Source organism: Triturus cristatus, chromosome 4_1, assembly GCF_964204655.1.
Source record: "Triturus cristatus chromosome 4_1, aTriCri1.1, whole genome shotgun sequence".
Taxonomy (NCBI): domain Eukaryota; kingdom Metazoa; phylum Chordata; class Amphibia; order Caudata; family Salamandridae; genus Triturus; species Triturus cristatus.
The window spans coordinates 269439473-269465173 of record NC_140585.1 but is presented as its reverse complement, the minus strand read 5'-3'; the positions used below and the strand labels follow the sequence as shown (position 1 = coordinate 269465173).

Below are 25701 nucleotides of genomic sequence, written 5' to 3'. Positions count from 1 at the left end.
CTGCAGCCGGTACTAAAGCACTGCCGTAACGGGGGTGTAGAGTGCCCACAACACTTCTGGGTCCAGTGCCGCTGTATGAACAAACGGGAGGGGGGATCAGAGGGGTGTGGCCAAGGAAATTAAGAGCGTGACTTAAATAAATTGTTTAGCATAGTGTGCCGCCCCACTGGTATTGTGTTGCTTCTGTCATTACATCAGAAATATATATTATAACATTTAACATTTCACCCACACCAAGCCAGCACTATTGGCTTTGTCAATGGTTGTTAGTTGCATAAGATAAATAGGCAACAACTATGGCTTTGTTGTATACAATATGAAAATGCCTCAGTTCTGAAATGACGAGACTGTTAAAGAAGTTTAACTAGTCGCTTTGAAGTTACATCAAAGGCAGTGAAGGGTGGTGTTGCTGCAGAGTTAAGATTTTTTTTCTCACCCTGTAGGTGAGGGTAAAAATGGTGAGTTCGATAGGGACCCGTCGCAGCACCTGCTTTTTAGAACTGCGAACTGCCGGTGCTGAGTACTTGCAGGACCCATCCCACTTAAAGCCCTGTACAGTACCTACTGAAGCCACGCCCCTGGGCATATCTCAAGTTAACCAATTACTATGTTTATGGGCTAAATAAATGAAGGACGTAACGTCATAAGAAACAGTAGTATTTTTATACCCAGAAGGAAATTCAATTTGAAGCTTCAAACTAGTTTTTAATGTCATTATATTTTTACTGGTGTCTAATGGTATTGTGTATTTCAGTTGATATTTAAGTTAAACTGGTAGAAAGTCCTGCTTTACTTTCACTGATATGTCGCACAGTGTTTATAAACTGACGTGCTGCAAAGGACCCAGCGGAAGCCGCGTGCAGTCTGTGAACAGCGATTCTTATAACGGTCACAAGCGAGGGCTGCACACTGATTCTAGGGCACCACACAGAGGACACACATTGTGCTGTTGGAATGTGTTTATTTTATTTATTTATTTAATGCATTTTTATATAGCGTGGACTTTACACGAAGGTGTCAGAGCGCTGTACAATAGAACCAGTTACGTTACATGAGAGAAATGGTACAAAATAGAATGTTACAAAAATAAACAGTAGACTCGAAGAGGTAGGGTAAAACCATATAGGAAATAACACAATATCAAACACAGCAATCAAGGGTGGGGAATGGACAAGAAAATAATACACATTTACAATGATGAACTAACTTCCTAGAGGGGTCTGAGAATGAGGGTATTAGTTCTGAAAGTGTCTTTGGAAGAGAAGCGATTTGAGGTCAGCTTTGAAAATCTGGATGGAGGTGGTGGCACGGAGCAATGGCGGAAGCGAGTTCCAGATTCTCACCGCATTACCTGAGAACGATTGAGCCATCGATCTTTCCCTTTTGAAGAAGGGGGGCTCAAGCAGAAACTTTTCCGCATTCCGAGAAGGTCTCGAGCCTCCTGACATTTCCTGTTTATTCGCCAGGTAACGAGGGGAGGAAGTGTGCAAGGCTTTATGGGTGATGCAGGCAGTTTTGTAAATAGATCTTGCCTCGATGGGAAGCCATCGAAGAGAAGAGAGGATAGGAGTGATGTGGTCACTTCGTTTGGACCCTGAAATAAAGCGAGCTGCTGAATGGAGGATGGATTTAAGGGGGGAGAGGTGAGATTTGGGTCGGCCAGTCAGAAGAGAATTGCAGTAATCCAGTCTAGAGAGAACTAGCGATTGGATCAATGTTTTTAGGTCTTTCTCCGGGAAGAACCAACGGATCCCCTATAGAAGACGCAGCTGGTAACGTGCGTTCTAAGCAATGGAGTTGATGTGGGAGATTAGTTTGAGTCTTTTGTCAAGTATGACACCTAAGGATTTAGCGCTGTCGACAATGATGGGTTTATTGTTGAGTAAATTCATCTGATCCATCCAGGATTGAACCGGAGGAGGGGAGAGAGAGGTAGATAGGAGAAGGAATTCCATTTTGGTGGGATTGAGAATGAGTTGGTGCACTAACATCCAGCTGTGAATAGAGTTGAGAGTAGAGTTGAGTAGTGAGAGATCGTGTGCACCATGAGGTAGATTTGAGTGTCATCCGCATAGAGATGGTGGTGGATCCCAGATTTACTTAGGAGATTCCCTAATGGTTCCAGAGAGAGATTACACAAAGGGGATGCAAGGATAGGACCTTGAAGAACGCCTTGGCATACCGCCAATGGAGACGAAAGACTGTTTGCTATCTTGATCATTTGGGATCTGTCCGAGAGGAATGAGGCAATCCATTTAAGCACTGTGCCTTCCACGCCCATTCTCTGTTGAAGAGTGTTAAGGATGGTGTTGGGATTAACAGTGTCAAAAGTTGCAGAGAGGTCAAGAAGAATCAGAAGGCACATCATCAATCACTTGCAGCAGGGCTGTTTCAGTGCTGCAATTTTGAATGAAGCCAGACTTGAACACGTCAAGGAGGTTATTGTCCATAATAAGTAGGGAAAGTTGTTTCGCAACACATTTTTCTGTGATTTTAGAAAGAAAAGGGAGGTTGGTGATGGAGCGGAAGTTGTTGAGGTCGTTCGCATCTGCGGAGGTTTTTTTTAGAAGAGGGGTAACCTGTCCTGTTTTGAGGGCAGCAGGGAGGGAGCCTTGACTGAGGAAGAGGTTAACTAGCCTGGTCCAGTAAGAGCGAGTATTGGTGTATAAATCAATGGCGATGCCACTAGGGATGGGGTCAAATCAATGGTTGGAGGGTTTGGTTTCAAGGATGCATTTGAGGAGGTCATCTTCCGAGATGGCGACATAGTTCCGCCAAGTGACTAAGGATTTTCGCTCCTCAATGGTGGTGGGGTGGGTGACCTGAATCACTAGTGATTGTACCTTTTCATCAAAGAATATAGCGAATTCTTCTGCTTTCTTTGAAGAATCTTCAGGCTTGATGGTTTGGGGAGAGCAGTTTGGGTTTTTGATGAGGTCAAAACAATTTTGGGGTCTGTTTTTGGCTGAGCCGAGGAGGGATCTGAAATGTGATGCTTTTTCATGGAAGATGTGCTTGTGGTATTTGGATCTTGCCGAACGTGAATGGGAGAGATTGGTGGTGGATGGAGATTGTCTCCACTGTTTCTCCAAGATTCTAAGGTTTTTCCTTTCATCATAGAGAGCTTTATTGAACCAAGGTGCTGAGGGGGTGTGTCTTTTCCTTTTTCTTTGGAGTGGAGCGACTTTATCGATTTCGACTGCTAGGACTGAGAGACAATGGGAGGTGAGATCATTGACATCTACATTAGGGTGAAGTCTAGGAAGTGATTGCAAAGCAGAGTCGCACAGAGTGTCAAGATCAATGTTTTTAGTGTTGTGGAACCAGGTAGGTGCCCTTTTGGGTTAGCCGAGAGTTATAACGTGCGATAGGTGAAAACAGAAAGGAAGGAGGAAGTGGTCTGACCACTCTACATGGACAGGGGGAGCAATAGTGAGCAGGTCAGCTTTAGATATAACAAGGTCCAGAACTGAGCCCTTAGAGTGTGTAATTTCCGAGCAGTGTTGGAAAAGATTATTGGCTGAGAGAAAGGTGGCAAGCTTGTTGGCAGCCGAGACTTGCAAAGAGCCCCAGTGTAGATTGAAGTCACCCAGGAAGAGCTGTCTGTCACTTTGAGACAATTGGTCACTGATGAAGTCGGTGAGTTCCTCCAAAAAGGGAGAGAAGTTACCTGTTGGATGGTAGATGACATAGAACCTGAAAAGTGAGCCGTGATGTACTTGAAGTTCTAGGGATAGGCATTCAAATGTGCAGAACAGGATGGTAGGAAGGGCTTTAATTTGAAGGGAGTTTCTGAAGATGATAGCGATACCTCCCCCATTTTTGTCAGTTCTGTCATTTCTGAGGATAGAGTAGTCGTTAGGAATCAGAAGATCAAACAAAGTATGAGAGGAGTCATTAAACCAGGTCTCAGTGAGGAAGAGCATGTCAAGATTGTAGTGGATGAAAATGTTGGAAATTTCCACTTTGTGCATGATTGCAGATCTGCAGTTGTGGAGCAAACAATGCAGCTCTGACGCAACTGTTTTGGTGATGGGGGAGTTTGGGCTATTAAGGGCGATAAGGATAAGATTCTTGTATGAGGGTGCCTGGGAAGAAGAGATAGGCTGGTTAGATCTGACAGAAGAGATGGTCTGAATGGAGAATTGAGTAGGATTAGTAGGTGGGGAAAGTGGAGGGGGATTGACGTTGGAAGTCTTGTAGCTAGCCAGTAAGTTGGCGATATCTGTGGTTGGCTTTATTGGGGTGCGGGAGCAAGGAACTCCTCGGGAGGTTGTTAGGGAAGTGGGATATCTTAGCACTTAGAAGTGAGATGGACGCTACAAGCTGGGAAATGGAAGAGATGAGAGAATCAAGTTTATTTTCCAGGGAGAGGAGAGCTGAGCACGAAGTGTTGGGAGGCTCGCTGGTTAAGGGAGGGAGTGCAGTAGGCGAGGGAGGACAGGGAGAGGTGGGGTAACAGGAATGCAGGGGTCAAATGTAAGGAAAGATGGTGGTAGAGAGGAGTGGAAGGTGTTACAGTGATAGTTTTACTGGTGTTGAGCAGAGGGGACGAGTAGAGATCAAAAGTAGGAGGAGGCTGTTGAGGAGTAGAGGGAGGGCAGGGTGGAGGGGGGAAGGAGAGGGGTCAAAGGAAGGCCGTAGATATGGGAAGATGAGAGGAGAGGGGGCTGTACAGGGAGGGCAAGGAGGGGGGTCAAAGGAAGGCCAGAGGAATGGGGATAAGAGAGGAGAAGGTGCTGGATAGGTATTGTATGCTATGACAGGTGTATGTAGGGGAACAGGCACCAGGCAGAGTTGGGGGCATTGGGCTAAGTGGTAGTTGGGGAAGGAGTATGGGACTGTATGGTCAGAGGGAGGGAAGAGGGTGGAATTACTGATAGGGGAGACAGGGTTGTGAAGCATAGGAGGAGTAAGGGGAGGTAAAAGAGAGATGGAAGGTGAAAGATAAGAATTGAGGGCACGAGGGAAGGGGAAGAGCGGAAAGGGATGAGGAGAAGGAGAAGGGGGGAGGAAAGGGGGAAGGTAGGGAAAGTTGACCGGTAGACCAGGTTGTAAGAAAGGTGGATTAAGTAGACGGGAAATGGGTAGAATTAGGGGGATTAGGAGGTGGGAGATGGCAGTGGAATATTGGCAAGAGGCAGGGTGGGGAGGGGAAGCCGGAGGTAAAGCAGATGAGATAGGGGGAAGATCAGATTGGGAAGGGGGAAGAATGGGAGAGGAGGGAGCAAGAGAAGGGGGGGACAAAGGGTAGACCTGGGTCTCCCGGGAGAGTGGACTGAAGGAAGATAGGGGTGCCATGGGGGGAGAAAGGGAGAAAGGAGAGGAGCTAGCAGAAGAAGAATCGAGGGAGATCGTAGTCGGATGGGTGGGACGAATGGAGTGGAAGAGGTGGTCGAAGAGAGAGAGAAAGGAGTCTGTAGCTTGGATTATGACAGTGCCATTGTTATAAAGTGTAATGGTGAGAGAACCATTAAAACAAGTGGAGGGGGATATTTTTAGCCGCTGTCCATGTGGGATAGAAGAGGAGGAGGAGACATTGAAGGAATTGAAGAAGCTGGTGGACCAGGAAGGTCATTTTTTAGCTTCCCTAGACGCCCATTGTGGAATTGTTTGTGGACGTTTCCAGGGGTCCTGGGGCATAACACAGGCCTCCGCAGCCCCCGTGGTTGGGGGGGCAAGCTCCAGGGGCCCCCTCAGCACTGCACTTCGGCCGGAGAGCTCCAGAGAGAGCTCAAGTTTCATTATGCCACTGGTATGTGCATGCGTGTGTGTGTGTTTTCACTGAAAAAAACAAAGGTTACAGGGACATTATAGTTAGAAGCTAGCATTTAAAAAACCTTAGAAATGTACTGGAAAAAACAATGATTACAGGGCCGAAAGGTGCGTTTGGAGAGTGGTGAAGAAAGGGGGTGTAGCCTCTGGCCACCTCTCAGCAATCCCACTGTGTAGGGCGAACAGGAGGGAACAGGTGGTCTTTTTGGCCCCTAAGGACCCACAGCAGCCAAGAGGACTTCATCCCCAACCAGCAGCATGGCAGGAGGCGCGTTTACAGTGTGGTGGAGAAAGAGGGCAGGGTCTCCGGTAAGTTGCTGGCTTTTTTTCTATGTGTCTATTTTTTAGGAAGGGGTACACGTGGCCTCCCTTCCCTGTAACATTTTGGACCCCGGGGCCTGCCCCTTTAAAAAAACTTTTTTTTAAAGGGATGGGGGTCATGCAGCCTCCTCTTCGGGGCCAATTTCGCACAACCAAGAAAAAACTGAAATTATGGCCTTCTCCATTCTGAACCACCACACACAGATCCAAGAGTGGATAAACAACTTGGACTCTCTAATCTGCAATCTTACTCTATCTGACTCAGCTAAATCTCTGGGGATCTCTTTGGATTCTAAGCTAAGCATGAGATCCCACATAAGCTCCACTGCTAAGAGCGCCTTCTACAGCCCAAACTTCTCAAGAAAATCAAGCCCTTCCTTCCACCCAATGATACAAAAACAGCAATACAAGCTCTGGTTTTATCCAGACTAGACTATGGTAATGCCACACTCACTGGAGCACCCAAAGCACATGTACCTCCCATGAGAGCTACCCTCAATGCTGCAGCACGAATGGTCCAGGAGCTAAAAAACATGACCACATCACCCCAACGCTACAAAACTGAAAAGTGGCCCCCAATCGAAGCACAATGTTGTTTCAAAACAGCCTGTCTTACCCACAAAGCTCTACACACTAGTAAACAGACTACCTTGTAGCCAAACTCACTAAAGCAGGACAATCAAGAAACCTAAGAAGCTCCACTATGCTCCTTCTCACTCCCCCAAAAGATACAAACAAAAAACCCTCTCACACTTTCTCAGGCAATGCCACAAGAATCTGGAACTCTCTCCTTATACACATCAGACCCAACTCCTCCTTCACTAGTTTCAAGAGACTACTAAAAGAATATCTCCTCATCAGTCATCTCTACCCTCCGGAACAATAGCCACTTTATGTTACCTCATCTCCTCAACCGAACTCCCACACTCTGACCGAACGGAAGCCTTCATCTCACGATACTAAATTGGATTCTTTCTAGTATTTCTTATTACTATTGTAGTTCTAATCTGCTCAAGACTCTGTTGTATATGTTTTTGCTGTATAGCGCCGATACCCCCTGGGCCGTGCCAGCGCTATATAAAACTCCATGATAAATAATAACATTTCGGCAACAGGGACCCCCTCCCCAAGGGCCCGTCCTGTAGTGTGGGTGCCCTGGTCCCAACTAGTAATATAACATACAACAATGTCTTAACAGGTAATAATCATGGACAATTTTCCTCAATCATGTCCATAAATTGCAAAAGGAAGGAAACAGGGAGATATCAACGATTATTTGATTTAGTAGTGAGCAAAATCTATTTAGGATGAAAAAAGGGGGGCACAGAACTCAAGATCAACACTATATACATTGAATGAGGGTGCAACCCAAAGGCTCTTGTGCACAACAGTGCTTGTGCAATGGTGAGAACGGCGCATGTGACAAGTGAAATAAGGAAACACAGCAAAAAAATGGCGCAGTATTAGAAAATTACAGAAACCTCAATGGTTGTGATTTTACAAAAGTTCCAATACACTTGTGGAGGACATTTATCATCATCAACTAATTTAATGATCACAGATGCGCCAAAAGTTGCACTCGGTGGTCAACGACGTTTCAACCTGTGATCAGGTCATCAGGTCATCTTCAGGACCGGGTTAGAACAATATTGGTCAGTGCTGTCACGGGGAGGGGAAGGGGGCCAACCCAGGTGGTGCAGAGTAAACACCCACAGTCATGCAAGGAGTTGGTCCATTACATCGCCCGAAGCGTGTGTAATGAAGCATGTATCAGGGGATTTGGTGATCCTGTCAGAGCCGGTATATACAGCCAGGCTTCCGTGCTGCGTAGATAGCCAGGGTACAAATCGGGGGGCATAGTTAAAAACTGGACAGACATCCGGATGGAAACGTCTGGTTGTGAAATGTGAATGTTGGTAGCGTCTGGAGTAAATTTGTGAGAGGGGAGAGCAGAGCAGGGAAAGCCGACGTCATGGTTCAGGTATTCCTACTCTGCCCCCTTTTCTTTATTCTGTACTTTTTCTAGGACTCTGCTTCAAGCCGAGTCCCAAGATGGCTGCTAACTTTAATATCTCCTAAACTACTGAACAGATTTACACGAAATTACAAAAAGCACGCTTTCTGGACCAACATCTAGCTTTATGCCAGATTTGGTGTCATTCCATTCAGCAGTTCTGGCTGTAGTCGTATTCAAAAAATGAATTACCATAGACATCACATGGGGAAAACGCATTTTGCGACACCCCCCCCCCCCCCCCCCAGGTTATTATTAGTCATTAGCACTGAACAGGATATCAAACCCATACATTTCTTAAACAAGCACCTTTTTTTTTCAAAATAAAAGCATATATTTTTAATAAATAGTTTGAAATAACAAATAGTGTTTCAGGATCACTATACTTTACTGAATAGATTCCACAGAGAAGCTCAACCACTTGGGCAACTGCTCTAGAATCTGTGTCAGTGCACTAATGCATAGTAAAAGCACTAAATGCATCAGAACATGAATAGCAAGCTCGGGCAGCCACTCATGGTTGCTAAAAGTACTCTCGCAGTAGGATTTGCCCTCCCTCCAAATTAGTCTAATTACGCAAGGAGTAATTGCATAATTATTAGGGGTGGGCGGAATTTGCGAAATTGCGTTACGCAAATCTCCGCGAAACGGTAAAAAATCTCCGCGAACACGCAGAAATTCCGCGAACACGCGGAATTCCTTGTTCGCGATGCTTTTTTCCTGTTCACAATTGCTGTTTGCGTGCTCTGGGAGAAATATCTCGCGAACACGCATTTTGAGAACGCGAACAAGCAAAAATTTCGCGAAATCGCGGAAAGCAGACTTTTGAGCAATTTCGCGTTCTCCGCGGAACGCGAAATTACGCAAATTCCGCAAATTCCGCGAGCGGAACGGAATTTGCCGCCCAGGCCTAATAATTATCAGTAATTCTATGTCAAAGAGTACTGCAGATTTACCAAAATTACTCTGATTACTCTGGCGTAATTGAAATTCCGTCCAGGCCTAGACCTTTCCCAAAGGGGACAATAAGTGATAAACGAACGTTTACTGAGGAAAATTTCAATCCAGCCTTGGCTAAATGAAGAAAGTATGGAAGTTCCGTTTATTCTTGACATCTGGTCGAATCAATGTTTTTCCTGAATAGGGGGCGTGGCCAACTAGGGTGTCTGTCAGGATGCGTTTCTATGGAGCTTCGGCACCCTGCACCAACATCCTACATAATCCTGCACTCCCGCACATTAGATTGTACTCCACCCGGGAATGATCAGCTTGAACTGCGCCCAGCTGTTACCGCGGGGGCGCTGTACTCGACCTGGTGGTGGTTGCAGCGGCGGTGAGGTCTCACACTGCCTGGTGCACGTCTACAGTGGCGGCTCCCCCATTGGGGCGTGGGGGCGTCGCCCCACTGCTTTCTCGCAGTGCGAGAAGGCAGAAATATAAATGGCAATAATTACCATGTATGTTTCTGCTTCTCGCACTGCGTGAAAGCAGAAGTGCCTAGTTGGGGGTGGGCGTGCCTGCTCGAGGGCAGGGGGGAGTGGCTTGCCCACTGTTGTGCATAGGGACTGTTTGGTCGGCCTGGGGCCGACCACACAATCCGTATGCATAACAGTAGGCAAGCCACTCCCCCCTGCCCTCGAGCAGTCACGCCCATTCTCCCTTGTTCTCTATGTGGAGAAATTGGCCTGGCTGTGGGGTGCTCTTCGATGCGCCTAAGCGTTGTGATTGGCGAAGGAGGCTGCCTTTCCTAGTGACGATCATCGAGCAAAATGCAGGACGGCGGGAAGCTGAGGTGGCGCATGACGGTAAGTTTTAATTTATATATATGTTTTTTATTATACCCCTCCCGCCTCCCCCATGGGCGTAGGAAGTGTGGGGGACACGGGGGATATATCCCCCCCAGATTTTGGAGTGGGGGGACACGGGGGACAAGGGTGGGGGGGACGAGGGGACAAAGGAATTTCCCCTCTCCCTTCTGTTATCGCAGTGCCATTAGCACGCGAAAGCGCTACGTAATGGCCCTGCACTTGACCTGCCTGGAGTCAGAGGCCACCCGCCCTCTGCCTTTTGTTATGCTGCAGGAAGGCTCAGCCGTTCTGGGAAGGGCAGAGAACGGAGAAAAAATAAACGCTGTCTCTTTTCCTTCATGGCAAGGACCGTGTCCACTACTCCTGATCTGCCTCTGGCGGCTGCCCTCCTCTCTTTATTCCTCCATCTCTTTCTGTCTCTGTCTCGCTCCTGCTTACGTGCTGATTTCAAGAGGCAGCTCTTAAGGTACTCTCTCTTTCCTCTCCTTTTCTTTATTTGTTCCCCTGTGAAATTGATCCAAAAAAGGCTGAACACTTTGGCTGTAAATGTCCTCTTTTTCTGACCGTTTTCTATTGAAAAGAAAAACCTCGGAATGGAGAGAAAAAATAGTTAAATACCTAAATAAAGCAATACAGAGTGGACAGCAGACAGGCCAGACTGTTATTTACACCCACACACATTAGCGCCACTTTACAGAGTTTGCCAGTGAAAGCGCTACTTTCTTTTTATCTTCTTTCTTTGAACAACATTGTTTTCCCAGGGTGGGTAAGTGCGCCATTCATAAAGGGACTGCAATACCTGGTTGATGGGTAGAGTGGAAACGTTTAATATGATCGTTTTCAACTTTTTAATTATTTTAGCTTATAAAATGTGGCTCTGTGTTTGGGGATGTGGTCTTTTTTAAACCAAACTGCATACATTTTGAAAGGATATAAGCAATGGACATTGAAAGGGGTCCCTTCCTGGTCCTGTAGCCATGTCTTGAACTTTTCAGGCAAAATCACTTACTGATTTCTGAATGAGTTTAAAACCGTTAAGGTAACTATGTTTTTTTTCTGATTACAGTTCACATGCTTTGCTTATTCTTGCATTCCCTATGAGTGTTAGCTTTTCCAGGGTGTTATTCATTTTTTTCAGGCAGCATTTTACTGTTGTCTAGTGCATAATTTGAATTTAGTCACAGCACACTTGAGTTGTGCTGAAGGCAGTGCGAGTTTCTCTCAGTGGGGCAATATGGTGTTCAGTGTGGGAGAGAATGTGGCACTCTGGCCAGAGCTGCTGAATTTGGAACTGGAGAACCATGTTCAGACCTTCATGACCAGTTCACCATACCACACTCCTGACAGAGCTTATTCCAATGCTACACCTTAGAAGGCCCGATAGACCTTAGAAGCCCAGGTGTCTTAGCACCCGCAGGTGGACCTGTCCACCACAATCCATACTGCAGTTCACTTCCAGTCTTACGGGCAGGCATATGAAGAAGCACATCCTAGATCGACAGTGAATCTGTCACTGAGGTCACAAGACCCTTGAGGCCAGTCCACCTCACCCATTGGTACCTCCATTGGCCTTTTTCCAGCACTAGCAGTGCAACTTGCCAGGGGTTGGCAATGTAGGATTTGCATGCACACCAAACTTAGGGGGTGATTATAATGGCAGTGGGACCGCCACGTCACCCCGTCGGTGGCAGTCCCACCGCCATTGGTGACTGCATCACAGCCCGCCATATTACAATGGTGGGTGGTTACCTGGCGGTCAGAAAGACCAACCACCACGCACCCGACGGGCTTCTTGAGCCCACCGGTGTGGTGGAGGGGCTCGTGGTTCCTACAATGCTGGTGGTGTCTACCATGCACCGCAGCAGGGATTACGATGTCCCTTACCCGCCAGCTTATCAATGGCGGTTCACCTGCCATGGAAATGCTGGCGAAAGGGACATTGGGGGCCCGTAGCAGGCCCCTTTACCCCTGGCCCCCAGACATGGGTCCTGGGGGGCATCTATGATGCCCCACAACATATCACTGCACCATGTGGCAGGCACCGATATATTTAACATGTTCCTTTTTTTTTTTACTTTGCGGCGGATGATGCAGCCAGCAGCACCTGCTGCAATGTAAAAGATAGGCACTGCGAACACCGTAGTGGCAGTCGCATTGTAATGCCTATCGTGGGGCCTCCACCTTGAAGGCCAGCGGTCCCATTCCCCGATTCGATGGCGGTGGTACTGAAGTCCGCCTGCCATCGTAGTCAGACCCTAAGTTTGCATTTTATGAATATGATTCAGCGGGAAATAAATTGATGTTTGCAATTTAACTGACTTTGGTTGGCCTCTTATCTATGAGATTTCCCTGTTGAATGTGCCTTTAAATTATACATTTTCGGTTGTATGAATTGATTGCATACTACACTCTCCTACAGGTATTAATTTGAGTGTCATTAGGAGTGTATGGGACCAATTGTTTTCTTAGGAAGTGTTTTCTTTACTAACCTTTGCAAAGGGCCCTAAACTTCACAGCAACACAAGTCACATTTCTTTTAGTAATTTGGGATCCGTTTGAGCTACAAAATTGTTTTGGAGGAAATCGTTAGATTATGCAGCAGATGATGTATTATGTGGCAAATATGATACAGCCATAGTTAAGTGGAAAACATTTTTCCACTTAATTTTGCCCCAACATTGTAGTTGATCAATTTGTAAGTTCCCCAAATCCAAAAGTCGAGTTTGGGCACAATTTGCATTTTAAAAGCAGCCCTATAACACAGGGCTACTTTTAGACTGACCTCAGGCTTCAGCAGTGCACACATGCAAGCGCAGAAAGGGCTGCTGGCCTCTAAACTTGCCATGCCTTATTATATTCTAGGGACTTAAAAGTAGTTCTAATCCCTCTGCCCTATTATGTACTAGGGCCTTATAGGAGAGGTCATGCCAATCATAGGGGTACCCTAACCCATAGTGCACCCTAGTGTATGTAGGTGTTTTCACTGTATTTTTAAATGCCTCTTTCAGAATAGCACTGGCTGTTTAGGCAGAGGCCAGGGTCAGTCAGTCAGGTACCACCAGTACCAGTCAGCAAAAAGTTGGGGAGTGCCCAGGGCGGCTTTGCAACACTAGAGAAACACAAACTCAGAATGTAAAACATAACACCATAGTTGGGGGGTTCTCTTCAATAATCAGAATTGATTTCTATCCTAATGAACCCATTTTCCAACATTAGGATAGGGAAAGACTGGGGAAAAATCACAACGTTCTAATCTATACATTGAAGTTTTTATGCAGCTCTTTGATGACGGTTAATAGCTCACTGTTCAATGTTAGGATTTTAACTTATAAACTTCAAATACCAAAAGAATATCTCAGACAAAAGCAGTAACTCACTAACCTTTTGAATTAAAACTTTCACTAGACAAGCCTTCGGTCTCTCTCAAAAAAAGAACATTAATCACCAAAGTTATCTTCACATTTTTATTGTTGCCTGAAAATTGCTGGAGACCAGGAATGCAGCAGCAGGTACTTTTCAAACCATAATGCACTTGCAAACACGACGCCCCCACCCTAAGTCAGCGGCCTTTGTTTGCTTTGTGCATTAAGATGCAAGATTCATATATATGTTTTTTTTAAAATTTGGTCCCATTCCTATATGAATGTAAATAACAATAAAGCATACATGCAAACTGTGACTACATGCCTGCTTTTCTCAATATTTCACTTCGAAAGTATGCAATTGTATTTGTTTAACAGGCGGTGATTTGTATAGGGTCACTGGAAAGTGCACAAGGTTGTCCCTGTCCCCCCCAGAATTTTAGTGTCTCCTACGCCCCTGGTGAAAGGTAAACATCGTATCCAGGCTAATTGTAAGAATAGATAACTGACCTCCAGCGCGAAGCGTTTGAAGTCGTCACCTTCGTCTTGAAATGGGCAGGTGCACTCACGCCTCCATGCAGCTATAGTCTCCTAAAATCCCAGAACAATTAGTTTCCGTGGATTCTGTAGGCAAAGGAATGAAATCAATAATATTGCCTATCACTGGCATACTTTGGTAAATTAAAAGTTATGCGACTCTAATTGTACCTTAATCCGTGCGAAAAGCAGCGTAGCACACAGCGCGTCTTCTCAGGGAGAGAGACCGCTGGTGATTGACTTAATTTATGCCTGCAGGCAGGTGTGCAGCTGACGTCCTCGTGGACTGCTGGCACGTCAGGAATGTAGATTCCTACATGCATCGTCCCGATTCGAGAAATAAGGGATGTGCTCAAAATTGGAAGTGGGGCTGGGAATACAAAATGAGCTCTCACCTCCTTCAAAGCAAAATAGCAGCCGAGTACGCAAAATTAAATGTTGCAGTAGAACATTGATGAGTGAAAAACCTTCACTTATGTTTACAAAAGCATCTGAGCTGGGGAGACAAAAAGAGCTCTCACTCCCCATATTTCAAAACATGTAGCACCCGAGTCTACAAGTATAAAGGTTGCAGTAAAACAGTATCCAGTGTAGAACACCATGCCTTGTTTGAATCCGAGATGACCGTCTTAGAATTAAACTTTACAAGTGTGACTGAAGCACGCTGTTTAACGTGATAGGAAAATGAGAGTACTGGTTGCTTAGGACATCCTATGTAGAGGCATTCTCTATCCCAACAATGTAATGTTCCATTGTGTGCATAGAAAGGATAACTGCAACATACTACATTTTGTAACATCTTCAGTTAATTCACCAGTTTTTTGTGCAGTCAGTAAATCCAAAATTGCAAACTAATACATTTTTGGGCATTTTAAAATATATAGCCATGGACTTATAATTTATGTTAGTACATGCTGACAATAGGACACAGTGCATGAAACAATCCTAGCCATAATGCACATGTAATTGCAAATTAATACATTCTATGACATTTTAAATTATATAGCCATGTACTTATAGTTTATGTCAGTACATACAGGCTATAGAGGATAATACATGAAATAATCCTAGCCATATTGTACATTCCATATATGTTTGTTACACACAATATTTTGGTGGACCGGTACAAAGATAGCACATGTAATTTCTGCAATATATACAAATTGTAAAGAAGACACGTTCTTCTTAATTAGTGAAAAACGCATGTAAACATCAACCATAAATTAAATAATTTGCATTCTGTGTCTAGAATCGAAAAGGGTAAACATTGTACTCAGGATAAAACTGTAGGCCCTTGTGTGCTCATCTCTCTTAGCCAGTACATAATAAGGAGATTTGCCTAGAGAGATCCTCTGTTTCGTTTAATCCAGCATGAACAGTGTCCAAAAGATGGATCCATTTGCATTCCCTCAGATTCATGATTGAAGACAAAGACCCACCGCTTGGGTTAGGTTGGATTTTCTCTAGTACCCACCATTTCAGGCTATCATAGATTTTAGGCTTTGAAGTGGACTTAAAAAAGCCTCACTGCCTTCCTCAGAAACTTAGTTTTCTTGGGCTTTAAGCTTTTGAAACCATAGTAATAGTCACCCCCCAATCCCTTAAAGCTTTAGAAAAAAAAGTGCAAAGATCTAAATTACTGGTTTTGCCAGGCCTAAACATTCCTGTTACATGGAAGCTACCCCTGAAGGTAGGCCTTAAACAGCCGATAGGAAAGGTTGCATTGTATTTAGAAAGTAGGACATTTGTTTTTACGTTTTACATGTCCTGGTAGTAAAAAACTCCTAAATTCATTTTTCACTACTGTAAGGCCTATCACTACCACTGGATAACATTGGGTTACATTTTTACATTTAGTAAGTGCTAACATTTGATTCGGAGCAGGAAGAAATATCATGGTTGGACTCAAATGAATTATATGTTGAAATCCTCTTTAATAGTAAAGTCGGATGTTAGATTAGAATTTTGAAAATGCCACTTTTAGGAAGCTGTCGCTTTCCTGCCAAAATTAGCGTATTATTACCTCCCCCATTAAGAATGCACATTGGGCTTAGAAAATGAAGAATAGGGGACTAGGTGTAGGCAGGAGCATTGGGGCAGAGATGTTCCATGCCCAATTCATATTCAAAGGGCTTGCCTCGAGCGCACACAATGAAACCTGACACTAGCCTTTGGTCAACCCTAAACGTTTTGGAGCCTTGGCAGGGTAAGGAAGGAACTTTCCAGAACCGGATGTGACCTCAGAGACGCCTGCAGATTACTGCTTTTCGTTATTGTCAACAGGATATAGATGAATATATACTAATACATATGCTGTGAGAAAGCCCCTGGTGGGATAGCCAGATGGGCAAAACACGTGTTGGCTGTTCAATTCTTACGCTATTTGGTTCCCTATTCTTAAAACTAATAAAATGTGGAACATTTACGCATCGACTTTGGAATTTGGAGGATTTATTCCAACAACCTTTGGATAATCAGCAGGAGCTGTCCCCTCATTGACAGATGTGTGGGTAGACTTGAACATTTCCCCACTTGAATGGATGGTATCAGATATAAATATTTGACCCCTGAGCCTCTCTTCAGTACACTCCTGGACGTGCAGATATTACAGGAGAAGGTGCTTTGTTCTCCTGAGGACTGTCCTTCTGCTTGAAATCGGTCTTGTTCTGACCTGCCTTGTTCCTCAGAGGACTGCCCTGCTGTTTGAGGTTTTGCCTTGATCCCTAGAGGACAACCCTGCTGCTTGATGCCTGCCATGTTCGCCATAGTGCTGCTCTGCCGCTTGAGGCCTGCACATCTCTCTTCAAAGGAAGCATGGTCCTGCTCCCTTTATTCCAGGCTATCTGAGTGACTGCAAGAGTCATTTGGCTGGCCTCCTGTTCTGAGCTTCATTTACACACAATCTCCATAAGCTTCCTTGCAACTATCCTGCTGCCTGTTGCAAATGGACCTGTCTGAGTACTGCTGGCCTCTGATAGATCGAGTTTCTGATCTTGAAGGAGTACCTCGTAGGGTCCTGGACGCTTGGCTGGCATCTCCTCTACAATAAAAGGAGAAATTCTAAAGTTTTGTACTCTTCACACCAGACTTTGGGAAAATAACGTTCCCAGTAGAACTAACCTGATCCCTGTATCTGGTCCTTGCTCCATGGCAATCGGCCTAAACTTTCTCTTTTTCCCAGGCCTAGCATGACCAAATGACTGCGAGTGGCACTTTGTTTTTTTGGTTCTAAAACTATCTTAAAAAAATGAAAACTGCATATCTTTGTGTCTACTGATTGGTTTTTGTCATTAGGGTATCATTTTATTTATTAAAATTTGCTCTATTTTTGTAAATTGGTTTGAGATTTTTTTTTTGTGTTATGCTTTCACTTTATGCCAGTTTTTGTGCTGCAAAAATACTTAACACAGTGCCTCTAGCTTAAGCCTGACTGCTTTGTGCAAAGTTACCAGAGGTTTAAGCACAGGTTAATTTAGTGACTTTTGTGGTTCACCCTGAGAAGGATTATGGTTCTTGCTTGAGTAAAATTTTCACCCTCTCAACCAATATCCCAATTTCTTTTAACTACTGATTATCTCAGTGCAACATTTAGGAGAAGCAGGTCCCTTAGGGATACACTGAGTAGCAATTATGTCACAAGTGACAATGTTGGCATCAGTGATCCTCCGGCTGTGGTTCTACACTTGTATGAGATGTAAAACAGTAAACTGAACAGCAAAAATGTTTTTGAATATTCTGTTCTATCGGAAACTAGTAGAAGTATAATGAAGAGGTTCATATGCAACCCTGGTTATGCGATTTATGTTCTACAGTGTACATGCAAAAAAAGATACATTGGCAGTACCATTCACTCTCCTAAGAAAAGAGTATCAGAACGTATACACTCCATTCAACACACATGTTGTCACTACCCTGGTGCTAGAAATTTCAAGTTTTAACAAAAAAGTGAAAGAAATATTTTGACTTTCTTTGGCATTGTTAGAATACCAGTGAAGGTGAGAGGTGGCAGTCATGAATTGCATTTAAGAAGATTGAAATACAGGCACCTCAAGGTCTCAATACCGAAGAAGACCTAAACATACATCTAGACACCCAAAGAATGTCTTGTATAAATTAATCTTCAGCTCATGTATTAGTACTTTAAGTTTATCAGTGTTAATGTTTTCACAGTTAGTTATTTCATTACTTTATATCTGCACAGTTTCATAAACTTGAATTAATTTGAGATCAAGTCGATAGGAAAGCCCTGTTTCTTTTTTTTACATTTGTGTATTCCGTTGAATTTATGCTGCATTTGTTTGTGTTGTCAGCTAAATATTGTACAGCGGTATCATTATGATTTCTTGAAAGCCCACATGGGCGGGACTAAGTGAGACTAGCCCTCTTGGGTACAACATTGCCTTTTATATGTGCATATGCATTTAATTTTTCCCTTGACAGATTATGCCACCTCAATGGAGTTGTTGTTGAGTATTTACATTAATCTATTCTTGTACTTGATTTGATTTGCCCACAAGGGTATTATCTGTTTGGGCTTTTGCGAAATAAGTAAGAGTTCTAACCACCCTGGTAACATGTTGCAGGTTATCAGGAGTCCACAGTCATGCACTCATTTATTTTTTTATTTTCGGTTGCCTGAAAATGTTAATCATGTCGGATAAGATTATGATTCGTTAAGTGTTGATTGATTGACATTAGAATTTTATTACTGATCATTTACTGATAACCTTTAGTACAATATGTTTGAAAATGGATCAGTTTTAGTTTTACTGTCTCACTGATTTATCAAGTGTTGTCTTTGTTGCTGTCTTTTGTTATGTTTCTTCATATTGAAGTATTTCCTGTGTTTTTAGCACCTATGATCAAGGCCTTCTTGGCCAAAACGCGCTGAATGGTGTGCCACCATTAAAGTACTTTTGCATCTACTGCTCTGGAGTGGCTGTTTCTTTTGGTGGGAAGACACAGTTATTGTCACTATGGGTATCTCACGCCTCCCCCGTGCACCAACGTCACCACTGACCATAAGGGGTATACATATATCTTCCAAAAATGTATTTAGTTTAACATTATTTCCTGTGGGATTCTATTTTAAATTGGTACCTTTAATATTTGGACGTATTACTGCTCCTGTTTGACAGTGGGTACATTTGGATTCACTCCCTTTTTCAGGGAATGGAGACATGTGACTCTATACTTTTGATTAACTTTGCACTCATAAATGTTGAATAGTCAAAAGAAGTAAAGGTACTTAAAAGTGTAAGAGTAAACACACACATGTTACTTACTCAAAAGTGTAAGATGGCCTTGTGAATAGCCACAATAGCGCCTAGATTGTACTTGGCACACCAGCGTCGTTCAGCTTGACATGAGTTCAGTTTAAGAGCCACTAGCTCACGAGTAAACAAAAGGTTGCACCTCTGCCAATAAGTAAAATTTTATAAAAGTGAGTCTGAAGATAAAAACTAAAGCCTTAATAATTAAAATAGGGAAATAGGTAGATCTAAGTATTGCTGAAGAATCAAAGTGCTAACATTTTTAAAGACAACATAAAAGCAGAGCACAGTCAAGCAGCAGCTCAATAAAGGAACTTTTTTTCAGAAAGCAAACGAACAGTGCTTCAGTTTAAGTAGGAGGCAGTGCACATTTGTCTACAGCACGACCAGTTCAACTAGCATAAAGTTCTAAGTGGGGACCTAAAATGGGGTCTGCTGGCTGAACAGTAAGCTCAGCAAACAAAATCCGATTGGCTTGTCAGCAAGCAAAGAGCACAGAGAAACTGGGAAAACAAAGTGCTAAAAAATTAACCTGAAAACGTTGCTTATTTCTTAAATCCTCTGAGGCAGGAAATAAAGTAGAAGGATACAGAGAACAAGAGCCATTTTTATAGCATCCAGCTATTGGTGGGTGGGGCTTATATTAACAGAATTCTTTTGTGAATGTTTCCTGTTCCGAGATTGAATTAATCTCATAGGTGACAGGGATGCACAAGGCATCTAGGGTTAATGAATGGTTTCTCTAGCTTTCCATTTGAAGAGCTATTCCCAGCAAGCCTCCACAATTGCCAGATTGCTCAAATTATCTCTGTCCAGCACAGTTAAAGATGTTTCTTTGAGATCTTACCCTTCACAAATGCGCACAATTTTTTTATGCAGTTGTTCGCCATCAAACATGATGAAGAAAGCATTCATCTTCGTGTCTTCCTTCTGTAAAGTCATGGTAAGAGAAGAATGGAGAAAGTATAAGAAAACATGAGTGGGTAGATAGGCTTCCCTCAACCACCCATTCAGCCAACTCATCTATGCATCAAAGAGTAAGATTCCACAAGTTGCATATGAAAATAAGAGAGAAGGAATGGTTTCTTACCTGTAATCCTAGTTCTCTCTTAGGGGACTCTCCACTGAAATCATAAACACTGCGTGTGGGGATCCTGGACCACTTCTTTATAATATATATTCTTAAGTGTAGATGTTTGCCTTACTTCTGGAAGGTCAGGGTTAGCACTTACATTTATTAAAACGTTTTGAAGCTTAAAAAAGAGGCTATAATGGCCAATTACATTAATTTACATTTAAAAACATGGTCCATATATAATTTTAAAAAACAGGAAAATGATTGGTGTAGGAAAGTGACCCTTTTTCCATGGTTACCCCCACTTTTTGCCCGACATCTGAGGCAACCCAACTTGATGTGCCCTGGGTCCCTGCCAATCAGATTTCCAGGGCCAGTGCTCTTTACCAAAACTGTACCTATGTGGCCACAGGTAAGTCCCTTGTTAAAGGTACCATGGGCACTGTGACCTAGGGAAGGCCTTTAGGGGCCCTGTACCTTCACACCCACACACTGCCATTGCAGGCTGCGTGTTTTAGTGCAGAGAAAAGTGACGAGTCAACATGGCACACCTCCTTGTGTGCCATGCCTACAACCCACTGCCTGAGGCCTTGGTAAGTCACCCCTCTAGCAGGGTTCACTAGTCTCCAGGTGAGGGCACAGTGACATAAACCCTGTGTCCCTACAGTGTCTAAATCCATTCTTAGACACAGTGGGTCAGATTCACAGAACTAACATAAGACAAAATCCTAAACTTACTACTTTTGGTATTCACAGAAGTCAGGATTTTGTCTAAAGTTTGTCTTAAGACAAACTTAAGACAGACTTAAGACAGACTTAAGACAAACTTAAGGCAAACTTAAGACAGACTTAAGACAGACTTAAGTTAGGATTTTGTCTTAAGTCTGTCTTAAGTCTGTCTTAAGTTTGTCTTAAGTTTGTCTTAAGTCCGCCTTAAGTCTGTCTTAAGTCTGTCTTAAGTTTGTCTTAAGACAAACTTAAGACAAAATCCTAACTTCTGTGAATACCAAAAGTAGTAAGTTTAGGATTTTGTCTCAAGTTAGTTCTGCGAATCGGCCCCCATAAAGAGTATATGGTCTGGGAGTTGGTCATTACGAACTCCACAGCTCCATAATGGCTTTACTAAAAACTGAGAAGTTTGGTAGCAAACTTAACAGCACAGTAAACCCAAACTGATACCAGTGTGGGATTTACTGTAAAATGCACTCAGAGGGCATTTTAGAGCTGGTCCCTGAAAATCGACCAGCCCTAGTTTGGTTCCTGAACGGCTGCCTGCCATTTGCCACCACCAGACAGGATTCTGGACCCCTGAGAAGAGAGCCTCCGCTCTCTGGATCCAGAAAAAAAGCCCATCTTGGGCAGATGTGATGTGCCTCCTCCCCCAGTATGGGTCCACAAGGGGAAGCTTCAAAGGCCTGCCGCCCTTATGCACTGTCCTTGCTTTTCACCCCCCCCCCCAACTGCTCCCACTTTTGGACGGGAAAATCGGCGGGAAAACCAAGCTAGGGGGAGAGGTGTGCCAACCTCACCCCACAGGTGCGGGAGGCGAGGTGAAGCACACATATCAGTTCCCTCCATCTAGAAGATGAGGGGACCCAACCAATCAGGAAGAGGCTCATGCCCCCACCCACTGCAGTGTGGCATAATAGGGGGTGTATCCACTCCAAGAAAGGTAACTATCGGTCCGACCTACACATTCCTTTAAACACCACTTAATCTAGTATTTAGTGGCAACCATGATCCTTGCCTCCTCCGAGTCAAGGAAGAAAGAAGAAGGAACGAATAGCCGTGCTGACCCAGGAAGAGGAGGACACCTACTGCTTTGGCCCAGCCCTACCAGCCTGTCCCGAATCCGACCTGCCTAAAGTGAAGAAACTGGTGTGTCCAGCAGCCCCCCAGAGCCCAGATGACCTGCCCTGTACTCCCCTTACAGACTCTGTCTCCCATGGGTATCGGATTTGTTCAAGAAAAGACTCCAAAACCAGAATCTGGATTCAGGTGACCCTGTGATTCTGCACCAGTCTGCACCCGATGCCCATGGCCCGAGTTCGAGTGGCCCAATACCTCGAGGAGGTCTCCCCCAGCAATCCTGACCTTGGATCTTGTGATCCCCAACCTCCTCAAGCATCAAGACGATGCCTGTAGCCTCAACCAGAAGGGTCCCCCGACCGGAACTGGTAAGAAACTCCGATGCCGGAAGACACTCCTGCACCAGACGCCCCACGGCGATGGGTGGCCCAACCGACGGTCACCAGGCATCCCTCTCAAGATCCCAACTTATCTCTCCAGCCGGTGGCCCCCTTCAGGAAGCCTCCCTGCCTGAGCCTGCAGCAACTTCTCCGAACTGATGGTCTCTGTTGAAAAGCTGAGGGTCCCTGATGTCTTTTTGACACCCTCCATCCGGCCGCCCCAGTGCTGCTGGTGGTGCAGCTCCTGTGATGGTCGTTGGCCCCTGCAGTGCTGACCTTAACCCCAGGAGTTTTTCTCCCCCCCCCCGAGTGGTCTATTCGTCAGCAGTCCCTAACCGAAGGCCCTCTTAGCCCTATTGGCTAACATTGTGCCCCTGCAATCTGCACCCGCGCGCCCCAGTGCCGCTTGTGGTGCAACTCAAGTGTCCATCTAGACCTTGGAGAACCTTGGTCTTAACCCCCAACAAATCCACTCGTAAGTCAGGTACTTACCTGAGAAACTGCTAACACTTTTTCTCCCATTGGAACCCATGTTATGAGATTTCGGGCCTCAAATGTTCCAAGTGTTGAACTCATGTTTGGATGGAGAAAAGAGAACTAAACTGCAAAGTATGAGAAGTCTTACCTACCATGTATTGTAAGAACCTTACGTGTGGTATCTAGGCATACCACCCCCAGTACTCAAAGTAATCTGAAAGTAACTAAAAATATTCTAAAAGTAATTATTGTATAATGCAAACTGCTTTCTGAATCATTACCAACGTGTAACTTTTGCAAAATTCTATCATAACTGTATTTAATTGTGAAGTCCTGCATTCCACGTATATTTTACCTACCTGTACCAAGTCCGGCTTGGTTCTAGCAATAAAATACAAGTATACCTTTTTATACTTACCCAATTGGTCTGGATTCAGTATCTGGGTGAGTCCATCAGTCTTGATTGAGTGAGTACATTAAACGCTTAACACACACTCTGGATAAGCCTAACTGCTTGCCCACACTACCACAAAGAGAGCTGTTAGTACTTACTTAATTTAGCCTCTGCTATACCTCTAGGGACTCACTGGACACTGTGCACACTAGACCTTACCTTGGTATAGTGTATTCAGATACGTTACTAAAAAGAGTCACTGTTCCTGGGATAGGAATTAAAAGACAGGGTCAGTCGTTTTTGAAAGGTGGAGAAGAGCCGGAGAGACTCTTACTTGATGCCCTCATACACCCCGAAAGATGTCATGCTTCATCATCTGACGATGCTACTCATTGGGCCGATGCTGCAATGCCCTATGGGTCCCCAAAAGGTTCACTTTATCGGAGATCTTTTATTGAGCTAGCCGTAAGGTGTGTGCGGGTCTCTGCGACGTGTTAAGTGAAGCGTAAAACTTAAAAATAACTAGAGGGTATCTGTGGTAGACTAATTTAATCAAGGTGATCCCTCTGTCATAGCTAAAAGGTTATGTGCTACGCAAGAGTAGTTATGACCCTCAGTAGCTATACAAGTGTGGTGTTTTATTATAAAGGGAATAAGGTTGACATGTTTCGTGCTATAGAATGGTCTCAGGAGGAGATCCTACGCACTTCTTCAGGGCCGTAGGGAAATGATACGTAAGAGGGATTGTGCGGTGGCCTTATTGAAAGGAAAGTGCCACTGCAATGACCCAAACAGTGGTCCTTATCTATAACGACAAAAAAGGGGAAAGAAAGAAAAACAGATAATTCAAAATTCAATGAAGTAGGTCCTTTTCAGTGCAAACTTGTGGTCCCTAATTGGTGGACCACAGTATCATAATATGAAAAAGATATGTCAACTTATACACCATGAGTATGGCTCATGATTAGATGATTATTTGCTCATGTTCTATTTGAATTTTATTTTGCTTGGCAAAACTCATTAATATGTTTATTTGACTATTCGCCTAACCAATCCACTCGTGACAACCTTAACTTGTGGCTCTCTCCGACTCTTCTCCACCGTTCAAAAACGACTGACCCTTTCTTCTAATTCCTATCTCAGGAACAGTGACTCTCTTTAGTAACTTATCTACGACTCGGGATCACAATCCACTGGACCTACATCCAGCTCCTTGTCCACCCCTCCCCCTTCTCAGGTACTTTAGCACGGTGGCCCCATCTCTTCTAGGGACAGATGAACTGCCCCCATTAGCAGCCCCAAAGAGATTGAAATTCTATTTTCACACAAAAAAAAGTTAAAATAGCCATGCATGGGGCTATTATGACTGAATATTTAAGGGGCAACATGGCCCCCAATGCACTCTTTGTGACTGTGACCCCCCGCCTATTTCTGGAATACAGCAAAAACCAAAGGAAATGATGGACGGAGTGTTGAACATTGCAAGCACTCACCCCCAGTCAACTGATCTGGGTTTAATCCATCACAGTTCTTTAGCCCACTCTGCCACCCCAGTTCAGACATGGCCATATGCAAATCAGTCTGACCCTGTGCCTCATGGGAACAGTCCAGCCCGAACTGCCAAGCCATGTCTTTCCTGGACCGGAAACAAGCTTCCTAGGACCGGTTTCTGGCATTTCAGCCGTCTTCAGCCAGGCTTGCTTGAATCCAGTGGCAAAGTAAGCAAGGGACTCACGTCTGAGCATATCCAGCCAACTTATGGCGAACAAAGCAAAAACCAAAGGAAATGATGGACGGAGTGTTGAACATTGCAAGCACTCACCCCCAGTCAACTGATCTGGGTTTAATCCATCACCGTTCTTTAGCCCACTCTGCCACCCCAGTTCAGACATGGCCATATGCAAATCAGTCTGACCCTGTGCCTCATGGGACCAGTCCAGCCCGAACTGCCAAGCCATGTCTTTCCTGGACCGGAAACAAGCTTACTAGGACCGGTTTCTGGCATTTCAGCCGTCTTCAGCCAGGCTTGCTTGAATCCAGTGGCAAAGTGAGCAAGGTACTCACGTCTGAGCATACCCTGCCAACTTATGGCGAACAAAGCAAAAACCAAAGGAAATGATGGACGGAGTGTTGAACATTGCAAGCACTCACCCCCAGTCAACTGATTTGGGTTTAATCCATCACAGTTCTTTAGCCCACTCTGCCACCCCAGTTCAGACATGGCCATATGCAAATCAGTCTGACCCTGTGCCTCATGGGAACAGTCCAGCCCGAACTGCCAAGCCATGTCTTTCCTGGACCGGAAACAAGCTTCCTAGGACCGGTTTCTGGCATTTCAGCCGTCTTCAGCCAGGCTTGCTTGAATCCAGTGGCAAAGTAAGCAAGGGACTCACGTCTGAGCATATCCAGCCAACTTATGGCGAACAAAGCAAAAACCAAAGGAAATGATGGACGGAGTGTTGAACATTGCAAGCAC

At 44.5% G+C, this 25701-nt stretch overlaps 1 protein-coding gene across 1 annotated transcript in view; it reads right to left on the bottom strand.

Moving 5' to 3' along the window:
* Positions 1-25701, bottom strand: part of LOC146854247 (V-type proton ATPase 116 kDa subunit a 4-like) — a 2520670-nt gene that overhangs the window by 1405007 nt on the left and 1089962 nt on the right. Inside the window, exon 9 of the mRNA XM_085651038.1 lies at positions 19938-20020. Coding sequence (XP_085507164.1) covers positions 19938-20020 — 83 coding nt within the window. The remainder of the gene's footprint in view (positions 1-19937; positions 20021-25701) is intronic.